This window comes from Chaetura pelagica, unplaced genomic scaffold, assembly GCF_000747805.2.
Source record: "Chaetura pelagica isolate M959 unplaced genomic scaffold, ChaPel_1.0 scaffold723, whole genome shotgun sequence".
Classification (NCBI taxonomy): Eukaryota; Metazoa; Chordata; class Aves; order Apodiformes; family Apodidae; genus Chaetura; species Chaetura pelagica.
Window position 1 is genome coordinate 513,411 of NW_009952580.1, and position 21,196 is coordinate 534,606.

General features: G+C 39.5%; 1 protein-coding gene across 2 annotated transcripts in view; it reads right to left on the bottom strand.

Annotated features, from left to right (window-relative positions):
* Positions 1-677: 677 nt before the first annotated feature.
* NR4A3 (nuclear receptor subfamily 4, group A, member 3) overlaps positions 678-21,196 on the bottom strand; it is a 23,378-nt gene continuing 2,859 nt past the window's right edge. For both annotated transcript variants that reach the window (XM_009993635.1, XM_009993637.1), the window contains exons 3-7: positions 20,376-20,505; positions 19,243-19,415; positions 13,739-13,938; positions 12,372-12,550; positions 678-2,862 (exon numbers count right to left, since the gene is read on the bottom strand). In XM_009993635.1, coding sequence (XP_009991937.1) covers positions 2,600-2,862; positions 12,372-12,550; positions 13,739-13,938; positions 19,243-19,415; positions 20,376-20,505 — 945 coding nt within the window. In that variant the 3' untranslated portion in view covers positions 678-2,599. The remainder of the gene's footprint in view (positions 2,863-12,371; positions 12,551-13,738; positions 13,939-19,242; positions 19,416-20,375; positions 20,506-21,196) is intronic.

The window sequence follows — 21,196 nt, forward strand, 5'->3', positions numbered from 1 at the left end:
GAAAAAAAGTAATGCGGTCAGTGGAGTGAAAAAACTCTTGAAACACTGTTGTCTGAAATAAAAGCAAGGCACTCTCCCTTAACACCTGATATATTCCTGAATTCTGCCTAGACAAAGGCATGTTCACACTGAGAGAGCTCTAAGAAAAATAGTAGATTTATTCTGCATTAACTCTTTCTTTTACCACTGTGACCTGTGACTGGTTGTACCCTAGGATGAATCTGTGTATTGAAGTGGACACAAAGGACAATTCCACAGATGATGGGACTGGGAGAGTATCACAGTTAAGACTATCTATGGAAGACTGGAGGACACCAGCTACATGAAATCTCACATGGGGCTCTGGACCTGCTACCTCCCACTCATATCCCACTTAATAAATAAACCTTGCTCAACAAAAAAGCAATTTTACTGTACTATGCTGATTCGCCTGAAAAGTCTTTGTAAAGGGCCCACTTGCAAGAGGTGCCTGCAAGCCCTCATCTGGTTGGTGCTCAGCACCTGGCAGGATTTGTCCCTAGATAAAAGTCATTTCTCAAGGGACCTTGTGTTTGACACAAGGAGACAAAAGTAAACATACTTTTGGATTTTGTCTATGTTTTTGTATGCGCACCTGTGTGAGTGTGTGTGTATATATATACGTACATATATATATATTTAGTATATACAAAAGCAAATTCAGTCAAAATATATTTGTCTTGCTGGTCAGGCTTGTTACAGCAACCTACAAGAAACATTAGCTTCTCTGATATTTAATTATGCTATTAAGTTTGCACATAAGCTTAAAAGTCAATACAAAAAGCAATACTTTTCCAAATATTATCTGCAGGTAAACCGGAAATATTAACTATAGTGATTAGAAGTCTGTTTCCCTATTGACACTACTATAAATCTTGATATAAGAATAATTTTTTCATAAAAGCACATCCAAACATAGTAAGTGATAAAATACCAGATTACTATTTGAAAACCATACAGTGACTTGATATCTGGGTTATCCTTTGCAGCAATTAGGCAATTCATTTGGCATCTGTTTGATTGTATAATTTAATTTCCATATAAACAGCATAGTTTAAAAAAAGACAAAAGCTAGAATGTTTAAAGCTAACAAAAGATACAGTGACATCAGGTTGACATTCAAAAATTTCCTTACCAAAATGACCAACAAAATTTTGACTTAATACAGTGCATATAAAGTTTTTTAGAACTAAACTTTTTAAATATTATTTGAATTTAGCAAAACATGAGCAAGATTTTTAATATCAAAGTGCTAAACAGTACTGCCTTAGAAGTCACTGCAAATAAACTGTAAAATAACTCTGCTTGTGATTTGACAGATATTTTATATACAAATGGTTAATAAAAAGACACCCGCACACACACACACACACAAATATAGGTATATAGATATATATATACACATTATATATATGTATATAGTTTTCCAACTGGTGTATCTGAGTCAGTGTGAACACCCCATTTAGTTTTCATGTGTAACAGGGCTCCCATGAGCTGGCAGTCATTGCAATAAATACAGGCAAAGCCATTACAATATACCATGCATACAAACATTTATACAAATAAAGACACTATGCAACAAATTATTTCATATTAATATGGCATCAACAGTATAAACATACAAAAAGAAGTACGAACACGGAATGTTTAACCGCAGCCCACTATATCCTTCCTAGCACTTACATTCATACTATTTTACAAGACTTGCTTGTTCTTGAAAACCATCTTCTGTCTGTTTACTAACTAGTTGCCTGTGTTAAAAGTCTAAACCTGAACTATCCCTGATGCTGACCCTGTATGCTCCAATCACTACTTACTCGGATTTCCTTAGCTAAGGAACAACTGAGCCACAATTGCTCCCGTGTCTTCCACATACATTTGTCAATAAATCACGCTACATGGAATCAAGTTTGGAAAACTCGGTCAGGTAAGTTAGTGCATGTAATTTTCTCACTCGATTTCTTCTGTTTGTTTCCATAGTAAAATAAATTAGTTAATAAACGAGACTTAGTAAGACAGCACTTTAAAAAAATTGCACTTGAACATGGGAGCTAACAGCCATTGTCATTTTGCTATATTTGATTTGTATGAAATGTTCAATTGAATGTACTTTGCTAAAAAAGTGAAATTTTCTTTCAATTGTGCTGATGTATGTGCCCTTGATGCAGGAAGTATGCCAAAGGTATCCTCACAAAACACATACTACCCTGGCAAACAACTATTTGCTGTTCTTGTTTTCAAACTTACGCTTTTATTCCTCATATACCATGAGGTGTTAAAACAACAGATTTAAAACAGTCATGTTAACCTCTTACTGCTGCTGGGATAGCATTGTCCAAAAAGTGCCATATTAGCCATTTAAAAAAAACTCAAATCACACAAAAGAAAACAAAGAGCACAACCCCAAACCAGGAAGCCAGTAAGCTTCAGGCCTCCAGTTGTAAGGACAAAGCGCCAGAAAAGACCTCATTTTAGACCTGGAGCTGCTTTTCTGTTACCATGAGGACAGAAATGTTAGCTGTAAGTCACGGTCCGTTTGCCTGCTCTGGTGGGCATTTGCCTTTCAGGAGGGTGGTTCGACTCAGAAGGGTAAGGTGTCCAGAAACAGCCTGTCAATAATGGAAGGGGCTGGCACCAAATCTTCCAGTTTCAGGTAAAAGATGCGCTGCAGTCCCAGTGTGCAGAGAGAACGCAGGTCAGCCAGAACACCCAGCACCTTCGGCTCTGCAGACTCAAGCGGTTGTCCTTTGTTTTGGCAACTGAAAGTTAAGTGATCTTTCAAACTGCTTGTGATCTTGTTGCATAGCTCTTCCACTTTCTTTGGTTCTTTTAATCCATGTCGTTCTGCAAAGCGGAAGAAAAACACACATCAGCATCCCTGCTGGAAACTGAGAGGAGCCTTTTTTGTTTGTTCCTGGAATCCAAATCCATGCTCTGGTACTCAAAGCAAAAAATGTTGCAAAAGTGTAAGGTTTCTCAGAAGAGTTGGGGTTATACAATGTCAGTTAACCTTTCTGCCACACAAAATAAAGAGATGGCAAGTGCCCTTTTCTCTTCACCTGCTAAAATAGATGGCAGAGATGCTCAATTACAATGGAAATTCTAGCACAAGGAGTCCAAGCTTCCCCCTTATCTCACATAATTTTCATGATATGAGACAGAATTAATTGGGTGATTTTCCAGCAAAACTATCACAGGAGGTGTTTTGGAGATTTCCGTGCTTCCCCACCAGTTGTGAATGCTCAATAACTATGGCAACCATTATTTATTCAGTGAATTCAAGTGGTGATCGATATCCTTAGCCAGCTCCATCAGCGCCAAGCCTAGAATTCCACCAGGAATTTGCAGACACTCTCAGAAGAAACTAAAGGCACCTTACCACCCTTTGTTATTTTGATCAGCTGCTGCTTTTTAGTTTATTCCTCTTTAAAAGGTCTAAGAGAAAAGAAGCCTGGAAGTTAACTATTTTGTTTTGAGTGAGCAATGCCTACAGTGAGAAGGCAGCTGTGTTATCCATCACCAAAACATCAGAATTCCTAAAAGGAAGGGGGTTTGTCCTCCTTCTAATAGCCTTTTAAAATGCTACAACCATGGTAAACACATCCACAGTTCTTTAAGCACAATGAATCAGACCTGTGATTCATTAAAATCAGGCTCTTCACTTGTACATGGGGAAACATAATTTTGTGCTGTTTGCTATCAAGATGTAGTGGATGAATTCATAAACACTTCAGAGCAAACCACTTTGTGATCTTTTGATTTGCCTTTGAAATTCACGGGTAAGAAATTACTTAATAGCAAAGTCATAATCATTTACACATAATATAGAATAGTATTGAATAGGTCAGTCTAAGAAAATGCAGGTTAAATGAATTTCAACTGACTAGACATACAAAAACAGTGTCAGCAGCAGACAAGGAGTGACTAATTCTGGCAATTCCCATGTTTGATGCATATGAAGTCCTCTGCCTTCCCTGGCCCTCACCCCTATCCATGCCAGCCACGTGCTATATTGCGCCCATTGCCCTCAAGTCTTGTTCCTCCACTCCAGGAGGACTGGGAAATGGATACTTCTTCTGTCCCCTAACAAACAGTGAAAAGAGGCCAGTTTTCTTCCAGAAGCAGGCATGATGTCTGAGCAAGGCTCAGTGGGGCCTTGCCCAGGTGTGTGTATATAAGCTCTTCTCTGCCTCCCCTTAATGCCTGTGTTGGCTACATGTTCTCAACAAACCAATAAAACAGATGGGGTTCAATGAAGGCAGTCAGAAATGTAAAGGTCTGATTTTCCACTGATATTCCTCCATTTTACACTTTTTTCAACTTTATTTGCTTAGGCACAGCTAGCTGCTGAAGATCACTAGTTTGGGATCAGAATCAGAGCTGTGCAGATGTGTACACCTTTGGCCAGAAGCTGCTGTGTTCTACCTTTTAAGTACCATCAATCGGCCCTGTTGCTTCAGAGCAACACTCATCCAAGCAGTAACATCTGCTTCAGACACCTTCTTCACCTTGCAGAAACCCTAGGTATTCTAAGTTCTTTGTTTACATTAAAACACGAGGGTCAATGAATATTTAAAGCCTTTCCAGTAAGTGGTGTATAGTGTAATTATGTAAGTCTTAACTATACAGGTCACTGAGAGTAAATACTTGGGCAGATTTTGCCATTAAAAATCTTGGCAGATAAATATTTTATACAGATTTGAAAAGCTGTAGGGTGTTTGTTGGTTTTTTTACCACTAGCCTACTGAGAGAATCTGCAGGACATTAAATTAATCTTGCAGTCTTTGAAGAGTTCTCATCTTTTAATCTGTTTTGAGGTTGTTTCCTGGCTGTGTAAGTTAAGGCATCTTTATAGATCTAGGAAGCTGAAATACAAGAATGGATCTAAAATCTGACTACAAATCAGCAGAGTATATTTTTAAACCAATGTTTCAGAAGGTGTGTACCTTGCTGCAGAGTATGGAAAATTATCTCTGGCTCTGGAACACATAGCAAAATTGTTAACATTCCCAGACAGAACTAAACAATCTCACACGGACAAGTTCAGAAGGTTTCATGACCAAATCGTGTCTTTGGTGACAAGCCATGAAACATACTGGCGAAAAATACAATACATGCAAAGATTATAAAATTAGGAGCCTTGTTTTAAATAACAAAACCAGAGAAATTAAAAATTAAGATATATTCCATCCTTAAGCTGCCTTCTGGTTCTACAATATTAAAGCAGTCTGATAAACCAGGCTGTCCTCTCTTGCGTGAACTGCCACACAATAGCCTCATTACTGGAGCTGCCTCACTGGAAGAAGGGGGTTTTCAGTTGCCAGTCCCTAGAGCATCCTTTGTGGACCCAGAGAAAGTCAAAGCCATCTATGTGGACGCCCTTCTGCTATCAAAGGGCACTGTGTGCACTGATGCTGCCAGTGCAGTCTCTAGTGTTAGTGTCCAACTAGTTTCTGGGGAATGCACTAGCATAAGGAACAGCTCCTCTATTCTGTATACTGGAGAAGTCTTAGGTCTAATTTACTAAAACATTTAAATTTAATAGGGTTCAAATAGTAGGAAACACATTTTCTTGACTTTTCCACATGACCTGTCTCATTTGGGCAACAGAAAACCCACAGGCTTTCTTACTGAATGTAAAGGGAGCAGCACAAGGCACCTGTGCTAAGTGTGTGCACTGATGCTGAAGCCAATGGCCTCTAACCATTTGCCATCTTCCACAGGATATGCTTATGGGATATTCCACATGGGAATGATAAGGCTAAGATTGATCCCCAGGGGACAGCTAGTCAAAGCCAATAAATTTTCTCTAACTGATCAAGGAGGTGTGCCAGTATTATTGTACATAGGCTTTCTTATAATGACAAAAAGGCACTGGGGGAAGTGAAAATAGGATTTCTCAGCCTTATGTTTTAGTACACCATTGATTTTTGCAAGAAAAATGGTGATTTATGGTAAAGAAGCCAAAAGCCCGTCAAAATGATTCATCAGAAGTCTTGCCTTTACAGGTCTGCAAACTTAGCAGCTCAACCTGGCAAACTGAACCCAACAAGTATTTTACACCCTTCTCCTTTTTCCAGGCATCTCAATGCAATTCTGTGCTATAATTATGCTGATCAGCAACAGGTTGATAGGAAGAAAGCAAAAGAGCAGGAAAGCCCGTCACCAGCTGTGCTAGTCCTTCTGTCCCTAATCTCTGGCATGGGGTAGATGATGCCCGGGCTAGGCAGACTGAGAGCTCCTTTTATAAGAAACAACTTTCAAAGAGTGAAAGTATTTCAAAGACCTTGAGTATCTCAAAGACCCTTTGAGTTAGTTTTAGCCTTTAGTCATTCCAAGGTGCCAGTCCCATCAGAAATGCAACAGATTTATGCTGCAGACTTAAAATAGGCCTCTTCAGTGTCTCAGTTTCAATACAGTTATCTGATTTTCTCTTCCCCCTTCACAGTCCTCTTCCCCTTCTATAACTCAAATAAACGTGAGGCTCAGTTGCCTGCAGCTTTCTGCACGTCTGTCTTGTGCACCCTCTGGTACACAGCAAGATCGCAACTTGGCAGATCCAAGAGTCTCCCTTCCTGTTGCAGTCTGGCCTATAATCCCCCTGCCTAACCTTCAGGCACTTCACAATGGTGCCCAAGTGAGAAGCACAGACTTCTCAAGCTCCTCCTAACATCAGTGGAAGGCTGGGCATTTTCAGAAGACGATTCAGATTTTAGGTGGACATATCACCTTCTGGAGGTGCCCAGTATTTCTCCATTGGCTGTGCAAGGTACCTACAGTCAGATGTGCTGAGTGACCCCACAAGGCATCACCGTTTGCTCCCTCCTTTGAAAAACCCCTCAATGTAACACAGAAGCCACTGGCTGATGTAGGAGGAAAGAGTTCTTGCCTCAGCAAAAGGGTGGGAGAGGAGAAGGAGGAGTGAATACTTCACTTTGATGCTGACAGTATTTCCCTCAGTAAAGTGGCAGGGGGAAGGCAGACAATGCAATCTGGAGGATTGGTATTTTTTTATAACTGGCTCTCCTACACTCCTCCAGTCTGCCACCTGCTCGTATGTAGACCCAGCACACCAAGCACCCACTCTGGAGAATCCTGGCAACAGGACTGAAGGGTAACTGCTGCTGAAGAGTAGGTGAGCCTCTCTTCTGCAGGGAAGTTGGACAAATTCATGTTCAGAAGAGAACTGCAGCAGCCAGACCCTTTTTAGCCAGGCTGGACTCCTGACTATTTCTTAGTGTGACTGATGGTGCTAAAAATTGTGTTTGTAAACTAGAATGGAAAGCCCAACAGCAGGAAAACAAACACAAAGTCTTAATTGAAACCTCACAGTATTCTTCAATGTTCTGGTGCCAGTCTAACAAAGCATTAAGAGTGTGAATAAGCCCAGTACATACAGTGGCTCTGGGCTGGTCTGTAACACACTTAAAATAAAACATATGCCAGAAGAGTTTGGCTGAATGAGGGCTAGAATCCTCTGTACTCGGCAGTATCCCACTGAGAGTGTCAAGTGGGCAAAACAATAATATTTTCATGTGGATAGAGAAAGGACAAGGCAGAAAGGAAAAGAGAATCAACGAAGGAGAGAGAGACAGAAAACATGAGCAGTTTCAGAGCAGGCAGAAATTTGAGGCTAAATTATGCCCTGATGTGCCCTTGAGATGTCTGCATCGGAGTTTCAACCTTTGTATTTTGACACTGTTAGAGAAACTGTAAAGCAGAACATTATAAATGGTCATCTGGATAGTTAAGGAAGCCTTTTCAAGAATAGCCTGAGTGAATACCTAGTCTATTCTGCAAAGCTTCATCATCACCACTGTCCACTCCAGTAGTTGTGCAGGAACACTTGTGATCCATGCAACACACTAAACTGATAGAAATTGTCCATGTGGAACTAAGGACAGAACTTGTCCCAGGTTGACCAGTGTTTTCTTTCCACCTTGGCAACCTTCTTTAGCTCATTAGATTCCACATCCCAACAGAATAAGTGATCCAAACAAAAAGATCAGGACAGAACTCATTTTTTTGCTTTCATGGGGATGTGGGGTGAGTGTCATGTGTTGATTCCTAACTACTTTATTCTGGCTGATGCTGAGAGTGCTGCTGATGTGCTCTGGAGGAAGTTGTGTCCAGCCCTTCTTAACCAACTGAAGAAAGTTAAAAAAGAGAACAGAGACAGAAAGATCCTAAAGGAGTACCTTAAAGAAAAAAGATGTATTTTGGCATTGCAGAGTTTTAAGTTAACCTTTTGTAAGCCACCCACAATAAACCAGATATCACTTATTTCATTCTGGATGCTCTTTCAAGCTGATGTCCTATCCGAAAGGACTAAAAAGTTCAGCAGCAATCGACAGGATGCTTTTCCTTCTAGGCAACATATTGCAAAACCCCAAGAAACATAAAATAAACAGGAAAAGTACAAATACATGGACTTTCTAATAGATTGTATAATGCCAAATATTACAAAATCCTGTTTATTTTATGTTGTGCATACCTTTATTCAAAGCAAGCAGCAAATTAATGAGTACTGTGATACTCACTAGGTCTCCTGTCTCTTCAAAATTACTAAACAGAACAAATGGTCATATATGGCTATAACCATACACCCTACGCTGTGACCTGCAGCTGTGGTTGAGATAGGACATGGAGCTTTGCAGCACTAAACAAATCAGTAGGGTTAGTTAGAGGGTATTGGAACTACTTGGGATGTTACTGGGGAGCTGATTTGACATTCCAAAATGAGAGAATAGCCTTCACTATTGTGAGGCACTAGCAACAGTGGAATGCCTGCTAGTCTCCAAAGTTAATTTTAACATTTATTCCATCACCAGGACACAGATGTTAGTCCTTCCTGTCACTCTTGCAGAAAAGAGAGAGAAGGTACAAAAGAGGATAGTGACTTCTCTCTTTCAGCAACGCTGCTAATGACTAGTATACAAGAAAGTTTGTTTTCCAACAGTGTACCTTTGTTTGGGCTATGGAGAGGACTCATGAAATCAAGAATAACAACCAGGTCATTATCACCAGGAGTGTTTTCTTTACCCAGAGACACAATTCTTGAATTGGGTGCTACCTAAGATGCTGGCTGTACAGTAGTAAAACAAACTATGACTATTACAGAACACCGATTTGTTGTCTTTTTCTTTTTTTTGGTTGAACCATCAATCATGAAATGTTGACTAATGCAAAGTAAGAACCGGAGCAATTTGTGTAATAATTAAGGAAATTTTGCTCAAGCCAGAACTTCAGTTTTGCAGTGTTGCTAATAAAGCAAACAACTAGATTCACAAAACAGAGCTTTTCTGCTCCCTCATATCTTGTATCCCAATGACTCAGCTATCCATCTCAGACATGGGAGACTCATGGTCAGATTCCTTTCCTGTTGGAATCAGACCAGAGACTGGGCCTTTGGTGCCCCTTTGAGCACCAGCTTGTCCCCAGATCGTCAAACACAACAGCCATTCTGCAGCCCATGAAATATGTCAAATGGCCTCAACATAAAAGACAGTGGTACTCAGTAGTCAAATACCCTGTGTTCCTGGAAAAGGTCATTCTCTCTTGCTCTGACACACAAAAAGGGCTTTAACCAGAGCTTGCTAACTGCCCATTGCCTTCAACAGTCCATAACAGGAGAGAAGATCACCTTCTCCAGAGATAAAGAACAGCACCAAAAACACTCACCTGGATCTAAGCCAAGCCTCAAGCCTATGCTTTAAAATATTCAACAGATTTCAGGTTTCCAAAATGTACCCTTATTATTTTTTTCTTTTTTGGTGGGACTAGCTGGAAACCAGCACGTGGCTTGTTACACTCAAGCTGTAGGGAGAAGACAAGAAGCTATTTCTCATGGAATGCCATAGAGGGAAATCTCAAGGTGTTCTGAAGGAATATAGAATTTCAATATACAACCACTGAGGAAGTCTCAAAAGAACACTGCCCACCAGCATGTTGTGCTGTAGTGCTGTCTTAGCCATAAGGACCTGATTTCCTGATCCAGTTGTTTTTTAAATACTGTGCATCATTACACAATGCCATCCATTTTCAGGTGACCAAATTTCTGGCTGAGTCACTAAGTTAGCTGCTGCCTTTGGAGACCTGAACCCTGTGAATATAAATCACTAAACAGAAGGAGCTAGGGTCTAATTTAGATCGCATTAAAGTATACTCTGTCCTTCAAAGCAATCAGCAGAGAAATACTGGCCTCATGAAATAACAGAGTATGCAGAAAATGACATTAATTTAAAGCACCCTGTCATACAGGTGAGAACGTCAAGAAAAGCTTGACAAATATAGATAGAATTGGTCACCTTTTAAAGCCATCAGTTACTTCCATTTTTTAGATACTTTGGGAAGAGCAGCCCAATATAGCCAACTCCTGAAAGGGTTATTATCAAGGAAAGAAATGTCAGGCATTATTAATTAAAAACTATTTCTATTAAATATCTTAGGGTGACCTGAGCCAGCCACTGGACAACTTTGGCTCTTTATGTATGGGCAAGCAAACAGTGTCTAACTGAACAGAAAATTATCATGTTAAAAAAGGGCACGGGTTTGTAAGGAGAATAACTTTTCTTCCTATACAGCAGCTTTTTCTGCATTCATTTAGACAGCTTGCTGGAGATCCTGTTCATTAACCTGCATTCTCTCAGTCTTCAAGAAGATAATCAAGAACAAACTATCTGTGTCTAACTAAAAAACCCACATCTAATATATAGTAAACAATCTGAATCAATGATATGTGCTATATGTATGTGAGCATATATGCCTGTATGTAAATATATATGGACAGACAGAGCACCTGTCCTTGACTTATAGATATTTAAATGCATAAATATATACATTAAATATGTATATAGGTATGTACACATACATATATAGATATGTACTTATAATACATTTACGCAAATGTGTGAACACATCAGTGGATGTTTATATATAGGAGTAAAAAAAAAAAGTTGGGAATGTTCTTTCTCACTGCAACGTATCACTCATTTTGAAAAATTTTCATGCAGAACAAAGCTACTCCAATGAGTTATTCTGGACTTAAGCATTTTATCAAATAAACTAGAATCTGGACCTTAAAGTACTCTTTCCAATTGCAGATGAAATGAGCAGAAATTAATAAAAAATTCTTAAGAAACAAAAAGTTACACGTATACACTAACCCTTCACCACAATGCAGGAAGGAAGCACACCATGCAGACTCTCCAAATCTTGGCCCCACAAGACCTGGCCAATTTGAGTTTGTATATTTGCCATTGAACGTTTTATCTCTGTATTTCCCTAGCATCATCTCCTCCTAGGTAAAAGGAAGACTGCAGCTGATATTGTTGAGGCCACTGCCTGCAAATAGGTGGATGCCTGAAATACAGAAGGAAATCAATATCCATCCCAGTGGAGCTTATAGCATCCCTGGGAAGATCCTGCTCAAGGCACACTGAAGTCCTGTCTCACACGCTGACACAGTTGCACCTTTATACTACCAGCATTTCTGAAACAAGTGTGAGGCTCTCTGTAGAGATGACTGCTGCTCTGACTTCTGCTGCATGGTTGTCAGACACCCTTACTCCCAAACCTTTCTGCTTCCACCAGCCATGCCTCTTCAATTACAAGAAGCCCAAGGTATGCAGCATGGACTTCAGGAGGCTTTGCTGTTTCAGGAACAAGAAAATTACTCTGTAATGTAATGATGTTCTGCTCCCCTGTTCTGTACTTATTGGTGAGATGTGGCAGATTCTGACATTAGTCTGCTGCTGTTTGCCCCAGCAGGCAGAAGGGGTGATATGGTCACATGCACACCCAAAAGCTTCTGTACAACTGCAGAGGAGGCGTTTTTTTTCCTGACTGTTCTCCAGTTTTTTCTCTCTCAAAAAAGCAGTCCACAGAATACCAAGAATAGCTTGGCTACCAAAAGCAGCCTGCCTGCCCTCGTGAAGCACTCCTTCTGGTTTAGCCCTTTTGCTGAGAGATAAACTTTACTAGCTGTATGGCTTTTAGCTCTCAAGCTATCTTGATATTATTGTTTGTACACAGAAGACTCAGGTCATTTCCTTAGGCTTTTCTGGGAATTCAACAAGTATATTGAACACAGGAGCCACATTATTTGCTTAGAAGCAGTTTGTTTTTTAGAGGCTCTTCCAAGAAAACAAAGAAACTGTGAAGAAACAAAGCTAGATGACACGTTCATGGGCATATCTAATAGCCTAATGTTAGTCCACAATTTCAGTATGGTCATTCTAATTCTTAAAAATCATACTCACTTCACCCTGAATATAGCTAACTGAAATTGCTTGAATCTATATTAAAACAAAGCAATAGAATCTGAAGCTTTCTATTAACAAAGGACCACTTACCTGTAATCATAGTTAGAGCTGATAAACTTGCTAAGGCTGGGATATCAAGGTTAAGGCTCTTTAAGTTTAAGGAAAAGTCTTTAATAGAGTCGAGCCACTCCCCAAATCCACGAAGGCACTGAAGTCTATGAAGCACGAGTCCATTGCAGAATACAAACTTATCCTCAGCAGTATCAGACCTCAAATAGAAATGATTGAGAAAATTATAAATGCATTTTCTACATTATAGCAAAATTCCTAACTGGTATTAAAGTGTCTGTCACTTAAAATCCAAGGCATATTATCCTGAGACATATGTGGGCATTCACGTTTGACAATATGCTTCTCCCTTGGGGCCAAAGTACAACAAACAAGCTTCTGTGATTGCTTACTTGGTAGAGTTACAAGCCTGAGGTTAGCTGTAGCATGTGGTGAAGACTGTCTAATTAGTTAAGATTTTGGTCCTGCCCAAAGGCATAAACAGAGAAGACATTTTACATTAAATACTATATGTCTGAACCAAAGGAATACTGAGAGCATTTTGAAACACAAAACTAGCAAAAACTGGAGAAAGAAGAGATTCTGCCACTCTCAACATCTACTCAGTCTCATCTGCATTTTTCAGATTGGTAAGGAAAACACATTGGAAAATACATGCAGTAATGCACCACAATACAGAGAACATCATAAACTCTCTTGTATGAAAACCTGTGTGCAAGAGAGATATTACAGCCAAGCTCTCCTTTCCTTCCCCTCCCCACTGGCAACATCCCTGTTAAAAAACGCATGCAAAGGTCATGTTCAAGCTAAAGAATCAAGGGCATAATTCAAATCACCAGCTTGCAATTTCTCCAGTCCTTGTGAGTGTTTTTTGGTAAAGTGTCTTAACTAGTGCCAGACTGATAAATAGCATCTCACTCTATCAAATGACCTGGTATTAAGAAGAAAAACAATCTGAACAAGATTTTAAATCTTCTTCATTCCTTTAAAAAAGACAGCAAAGATGTGCATAAGGACAAGGGGGAACATAAAAAATCTTTCATACTGAAGGTGCTTTTTTTTCCTATAGCTCATGCTGTTGCCTATGAAGCAAACTTGCTCAAAGAGTACCTGAGGATCAATTTTGATTACTTTGGAGAGGAGGATGGGGTATATCAAATGAAAGCACATTAGTGAGACCTATGCTCTCTTTTAAAATCACTTTTTTTATTTCTGCAGCATAAAACAAATTAAGCACCATATCCTTTGGATGCAGACACTGCTGATGGTCTGCGGGTTTTTTGGTACAACTGACAATGTTTGAAGATAGCACTATATTTGTTTGTGAAATACATTTAGATGGATGATTTTTCACATCATCTTAAGAGGAAATGAAAAAAAATAGTTACCTGATGGAGAGTCTTAGTACAAACAGCTCCAAAAAAGCTGATTCTATGAGTAATGTCTGATCTTCTTTTGGGAGGTCAGTAAATCCTGGGATTTTTTCTGCCCAGCCTCTAGTTATGTCAATGGAGGCAGTCAGAAGGTTATAGAACTGTTGTACATGTTCTGCATCTGTGCCTGCAGCAGCCTGATCAGTGGAACAGTACTAAAATGAAAGCCACAGAAAGCAACGTTACATGCATTTAAGGGCATTCTGTGAAACACACAGCATTCCTTGCCCAACAACATTTCATTCTGTGGCAAAGCTGGTATTACTGTCAAAAGCATAACAAGCAGGTCTACGTCTATCTACTTATTTGGCTACCTGCAGGCATTTTGCTATTCAGATGTATATTGCAAAAAATATTTCCACATGTATAGAAACAAGTTAAAATTTATAAATAAAATATAATACTTAATCACACTTTACAAATACCTGTATGCTATTAGTAAACAGAAACTGAAACCTGGTGGGTAGGATAATTTGCATCACACTAGAAGAGGAATACTATGTAACTCACTACAAATAAACACTTTTTCCATTGATGAATTTGTCACACTATGTCCAAAATGCAGATTTCTTCCAAAACCTCTCAAACTGCATTTTATCTGACAGTGATAGAGACATATAAGATAAATCATGTTTTATCTGAAACATGCAGCATTGCTTCATTTGAATACAGAATTGGTTCAAAGTAAAACAGCTGCCCCATATCACCTCTTATCCTTCAAAAAGAAGCATTTAAGGTTCAGAAGAACCTATTATCCCGCTTATGTGGCCATAACTCTTCCAGACAACTAGTCAACGGGCTCAGCTTGCTCAGCTTCCCTGTGACCCTCTGACAGGTCCCTCCTCCTATCTCCTGCTTCCTTACCAGTGGATCCCTGTCACTCCTATGACGTGGCTCTCTCTGTCTCCTGGCAGAAAATACAACAGGAGCATTCATGGCTCAGTCCCATCCTGTGCTTGGAAAGCGGTGATGGTTTTCTGAGCAGCAACTGAGTAACTTGGGATTTATTGTAACAACATCCTCCCCATCAGACATTTGGTGGGTTATATCTGAGAGAGACTACATAACCCCTGTCTCTCTGGGACTCAGCCAAGGAAAGGTTGGGGTGACCTCCATGGCTGAAAGAAGTGTATGTGCTCTTTGGAAACAGCCTTCCACATGCAGTTAGGACTGAAGGTCTCCCTAGCAACACCCTGAACCAGAGTGGAAGCAGAAAGACCCACATCTCTCTCCCAGTCTGTAACAGCGGGCTGGCAGCCTGGGAAGACCTTACTACAGGCGTGCCACTTGGGCACCACTCAGGTTGCTAACTGAGATCCCAAAGTGACCTCTGCACAGGAAGGAGAGGAGGGCAGCATGCAGAACTTCTCAGATAGGTGTCCTGTTCTCTGCCTGTTCTAGTTGGAGCTGATTGCTGCTGTTAGGCAAGGGAGAAAGGACACACTATCAGAGATGCTGATTGATTAGAGAACCACAGGAATCCTAGAGACCTCTGGCAGTATCTGAGGTACTGGTGCTACCTCTGAATGGCTTTGCTCGCCCAACACTACGTGCACAGGTTTCTCACGGTAAGTTCCAGATCACATCCCTAGTCAGCTGGTGAAACACATGCAATCCCTCTTACAAATCTCATGTGGAGTCAAATTCTGCTCCAGCTGCTCCAAAGCATCCTGTGAGAGTGAAGCAGGTATAGGCCAAAATGCAGAGAATGGGGAGCCATGGTAGAAAAAACAGGTGTGCTGCATCATTGATGTGTTCAGTGGAGCAGCTGAGGATGCTCGAGCAGCACGAACTTACTACTCCTGGCACTGGACTGCAGCAAGATGCACCAGGGTGGTTAATGGGTAGAGAGAGATCAGAAGCGTTTTCAGAGACCTTGCATGTTCTAGACCCTCTTAAAATGAAGCTATGGAGCAGGCAAGACAGTGTGTATCTCAGCTCTAGGACATGTGCTTTGCTGCAGAGGGGCTGACCTATGACTCCTGCTTTCTACAATGGGAACCAAATGAGCTGAAGGAGACTCCTGACTCAGCATAGGTACTGTTAGGTCAGGAACATTCTTGATCCTTTGAGCAGTGAAGAGGAAGGAAAAGAAAAGGAAAAGAAAAAAGATACTACCCTAAGTTAATTCTGAATATAAGTAACCACAAGTCAGCATAATTATGCCAGGTATTAATTTGTTCCCAATATTTATAAAGCATTCATTTGGCTAAAGTAAGGCAAAAGTTTTAACATTTTCTAAAAAAGCTGAATGCTGCATTATGTCACATAAAGGTAAATGCTACAGTGTGGTATATCCTATATGGGGCACTTAACTGAATTAAATGCATCTAAAAAAGTTATAACCTGTATTCATTGTTATAGTTTATCCCATGAAAGCAATTTTAGAAGAAAGGTTAAAGATTGCATGGAATTATATATATTTTTAGCTGCTGTAATATATCACTGCTTGCTACAAAGAGTCAGCATTTACAAAGAATAGCTAAAAGAAAATATTTCCTTGTAACAGATTTATAAGTATATAAGTAACAAAAACCAATATGCATGGTTCTGTTTTATGCACCAAAATCAGTGGCTTTTCTCTGTTATTATTTCACTGAGGTGATATTTGATCCAGCTTCTGACCAAGACAGCTGGTAAGCCTGCCTTTGGTCAGGAGGCCACAGAACAGAAGGGCTCTGATCTGCATTTCTTAACCTGCCCTGTGCACTGGAGGCATGCCGGGAGAAAGCCAGAAGACAAAGCTCTGCCTTACTCCCTTGCTCAGAGCTCTTCTGGGAATTGAATGAAACCTGACTGCTACTCAAGGAGGCAGCTGCACATGCAGCAACATTAACTGGTATGGTATATCCAAGGAGATTCAGAAAGCAAGATGCTGGGGAGCCTGGTAGCACAACCTGTCTCTACCCTTTGCCTGCTTTCATCAGACCTTCATCAACTGCTACAGCTGCAAAAGCCCAACAAAAACTTCTTTGCACAAGGGAGAAGCTATGCTTCTTTTCTGCAAAAGCCTCGATATTTTCTTCATTTTGTGGCTGGGGAAGGGGGAGGATTATTACCTAAGTGGTGTGTTCTCCCTCCAAAAAGGCAACATTTTTATTTAAGTTGGTGGCTATTCTGTATGAATAAGGACAGCAAGATATAGGGCTGTTTCTCATCTCACTTACTTAGGACATGTAAACTCGTGGAATTGTACCAGTAAAGCACTTGTACCACTGCAGCACTTGGCCTTTAAGGAGTTCAGAAACCAAATTCTCTTCCGAGAACTTGCTTTTTAAAACCAAGTACCTAAATATACCATTGTTGTGGACTGGTAAGTTAAAACCAGTGCTGACATGAAAAGTAGCCATGTTCTGAATGGAACCGGTTCCAATCTGTTTTGGTTTAAAATTCATAGCTTATGTAATTTTTTTTGCAAATTCGTTTTTTTTTGTTTGGTTGGTTTGTTTGCATGTGGGGTTTTTTTGGAGGGAAGGTGTACATGTTCCTCCCTGAAACTCTTTATCAGTGTTTTTAAGGTTGTCGAGACATTATGGCTTGTAAATATGAACACCATGCTAAACACTAAGGTCAATTCTGCAGAAGCATTGGGACTGACTCCAAAGCCAGGCTTCCAAATCTACCCATTTGTGGTGCTTGGCAGGGTTACAGCCTAACTGAACATGCCATAAGTCAGTCTTTACAGGTGCAGGATTATTACTCAAAGGGATTTTTTTCACATTGCAGTGTGTTTACAGCATATTTAATTTAGCTAAGCTCAGTTTTTACACAGCATTTGCTTCTGGTCTTCCTTAACTTTTCAAAATAAGGTTTATGAAAAACATAATCTCTTAAGTTCTTTTAGTATATTTTTCTCTTTTCAGAACTGATGAGCATAACAGACTAGTATATATTTTATTGTAAAGAAGAACTTAGATACTAGTATGTCCTAACAGACAATCATTCTTAATTGGCTAGCTACCAAGACTAAATTAATTTACTGTCAATCATAAGCTTCATGTAATGTCCAACAGAATTGTTCAACAATTAGATCTGTGGGCTGTTGACATGAAAAGAGACATAATAACTGCAGGACAAAGAAAAAAGTCACACAAAAATACAGTTTTCATTCAGTTTTTCTGTACACGCAAAATAACTTTATATCTATAAATAAATAAATACATAAGGTTAGATACTGTTTTCATGGCCCAGGCTATTACATGCCTGTAATTCTGTGGAACCCAGCAGATTTCTGTCAAAGAGCACAGCTCATCATACACCTCTGTATATGCAAAATGACCCCCTGAGACATTCTGGATAAGTTAAAATATATGTAAATACAGCTAATGCATTCTCCCCCTAAAAGGCTGTCAGATGCTGAACAGCTAGATTCCTAATAAGAATTTGGAAAATTATATGATTGTATACTTACAGACTAGCTTGAAGAAAAGATGCTACAGCATGCTTAAAATTGCTAAACAATATACTTAAGTACAGTCTAAAATACTGTAATTTTTATATAATTACAATTAAATGTGTTTTATGATTAAGTATTACTTAGCAACAACTGAAAAATGGCCACTGTAGGTACTGAGTATAGCTGTATTTTTAATAGTTTCAGATTTAATAGTATTTATTTAAGGTAAAGAAATTTGATCTTGTTTTTCCTTAGTTGTATTTCTTTCTTTTCCTGTATCAACCTCCCTAAAAATGTATTTAACAAGCCATTTCAATGCTGTATTTTAATAACAATAGAACAGTTTTTAAGCTTTCAAAATATTCAATGAATATTTAAATGGCAAATATGATATATTAAAGAACAAGGTTACCAAAATATATAATCTCTGGCAAAGCTTTGCTGAGGTTTTTTTTAAAATTTTGATTTTCAATGCTTCATTTTACAATTGTGAATTTTACTGAAGAAATATTCATGCTGCAGTATCCAAAGCCAGACCCTGATCCCATTTAAATAATGGAAAAATTCCTTTTCATTTCAATAGAAATGGCTCTATCCATCCAGTGTGACTTTGCGCCACACTTATGTCCCAATATTATGGAAGTGCTATTAGATTTTAGCCTTCAGAACTTGGAAATTATGATACTGGACATACGAGTCCTGCTCCTGAGTTTGGTAGATTAATTGATCGTACTGCAATTGCTAGTGTTTTGGCACAGTCTTTTGCAAGAAGAATGCTCTGCTTAGCCACACATTTTTGCTTTCACTCACCCATGGAATACACTGCAGATAACTCTGTGACTGAGGTCTTCACAATGCATAGTTACTAGCACTGATTTCTACTGTACCTCCTTTCCCCTCATCATCCACCTACCATGAAAAGACATGGCTGGCTGGACAAGTTCCTACCCCCATCTAAATTTCACAGGTAAATTCATTTTAGCGAACCGGCTGGTAAGTAGAAATGCAGTTCCCAAATCATTCCTATGTGGAAAATAAACAGGCAAAGAAAGGTGAGACCTACTCTTGAATAGTCAAGCTCCCTGGGCGTGGAGTCAGTTAAAGCTCGTACGAGGGCGTTCATCAGGCTGAGGGGAGGAGACGGCGGGGAGGGCTGGGAGGGCTCTTGCTGTAAGGGGCTCTTTGGTTTGGAAGGCAGTCGACCTCTTCTCCCTTTCAGGCTGTCGGTACGGACAACTAGGTAAAAAAAAACAAACAAGGAATCAGTTGTGAAGATACCAGTAAATGCCAGGTCAGAACGAACACCTGCTTTTCTTATGGGATGGCCAGCCTGGCAATATTAAGAGCATTCTCCAGTTTCAGCACTTGCTCTTGATGCCTTTGACTGCAAAGGAACACAAACGATACCGAAACTGTGTCAGAGCTCCCATGACTGTAAGCAGCAACGTGCTGCTTACTAAAAGCCTGGTTGTGCTCCTCGTGTTCATGCTTTGTTTGCAGCACATCTAAGCGCCCGTGTACGTGTGCCCATACACACACACACACACAGACACTCTATTGCTGCAAGAAAACCAAATGCGAAATGCAAATTCTAATGTTCGTACTACTGGTGCACCTTGTAAATAGCAGAGTTGTTAATTTAAAGTAATTTCAGCTTTTTTTGAAGCATTTGAAAAAAATGTGGTCACGCTACATAGGTTATACTATCCATGTTGGTATTTGCAATGGGACTGCTCACACAGCACTACTCACATACTTAAATATTTGCAGAATTGGGACTAATGAGTTGATCCTGTTTCCGTCTAAATTACTTGCAAATATACAATCAGCTCACGGGAATGAGACAAGATCTTGTGTCAAAACGCAAGCAATTCAGTGCAGCCCCCAGTGAGATAAAGGGTGGAAGCCAACAGCATTATCGAGCAACATTCAACCTTAATAAAGGAGACATTTTGGCCAGTGTCAAATTATCCTCTCGTGACCTTGCCGTTCTTGAACTCTGGGGTCTAAGGTCTAAATATGATAATATGGGCAAAAGAAGAAAATCAATACATTGTTGCACAAATGCACATGTTTTGGGGTAAGTCATCAATCCCATCACTGTAAAATGAATTGTAAAGGCATCCATGTCCCCACACATACATTCATTAAACGTAATATATCAGTGTTTGGGATAATAATAGCAATAGTTCTTACCTTCTTTAACCATGCCAACACTGAGACACTTCTGAAACCGACAGTATTGGCATCTGTTACGACGTCTCTTGTCCACTGGACAGTTTTTGTTTGCCAGGCAAACATACTTTGCATTTTTCTGAACTGTTCTCTGCGAAAATGCACAACAAAAATAGTAAGTAAACCGATCATTTCTTGAGCAACTTAGAACCTGACAAAATGTGTTTTAATTACAACATGAAAAGCGACAGTGCAATTCATATAATTAGATAAAATTAATTTCCTAACACACTAGCCTGCAGGAAAAACAATTTTATTAGTGTTAGCTGCTGACAATGAAAATCATCTAGGATTGTTCTGAAGCAAGTCTCTGGAGACAGGCAACTTTGAATGATAAAATCATATCTGAAATTACCAGGTCATCGCATTTACCTTTGGGGATTAGATTATCTCCGCTTTTAATATCCCTTTGGGAACAATTTTCTACTTGGTTCATTCCCTTGATTATTGCTGACCTTATTAAAATAAAATCAAAATTATCTGTGATGTACTTCTCTTGCTATCACTATTGTTAGTCAAATACCACAATAACTGGTTTGGTTAGCCATTAAAATCAACAGGGAGAAAAATAAAAATACCAGAAACCCCTATAAAATGTGTTTAGTTAAATACTCTGGGAAAGCTAACCTGACCTGGGGAAAAAATAGACAGAAATATACAGTAGTTATATACATCTAATAACTGTAAAATGATCTTAAAACTATACAATAATTTCAACATTTCTGAAAACCTGGAAGACTTTGGCAGAATGGAACAAATATCGCTGCAAAAATGTATTATCT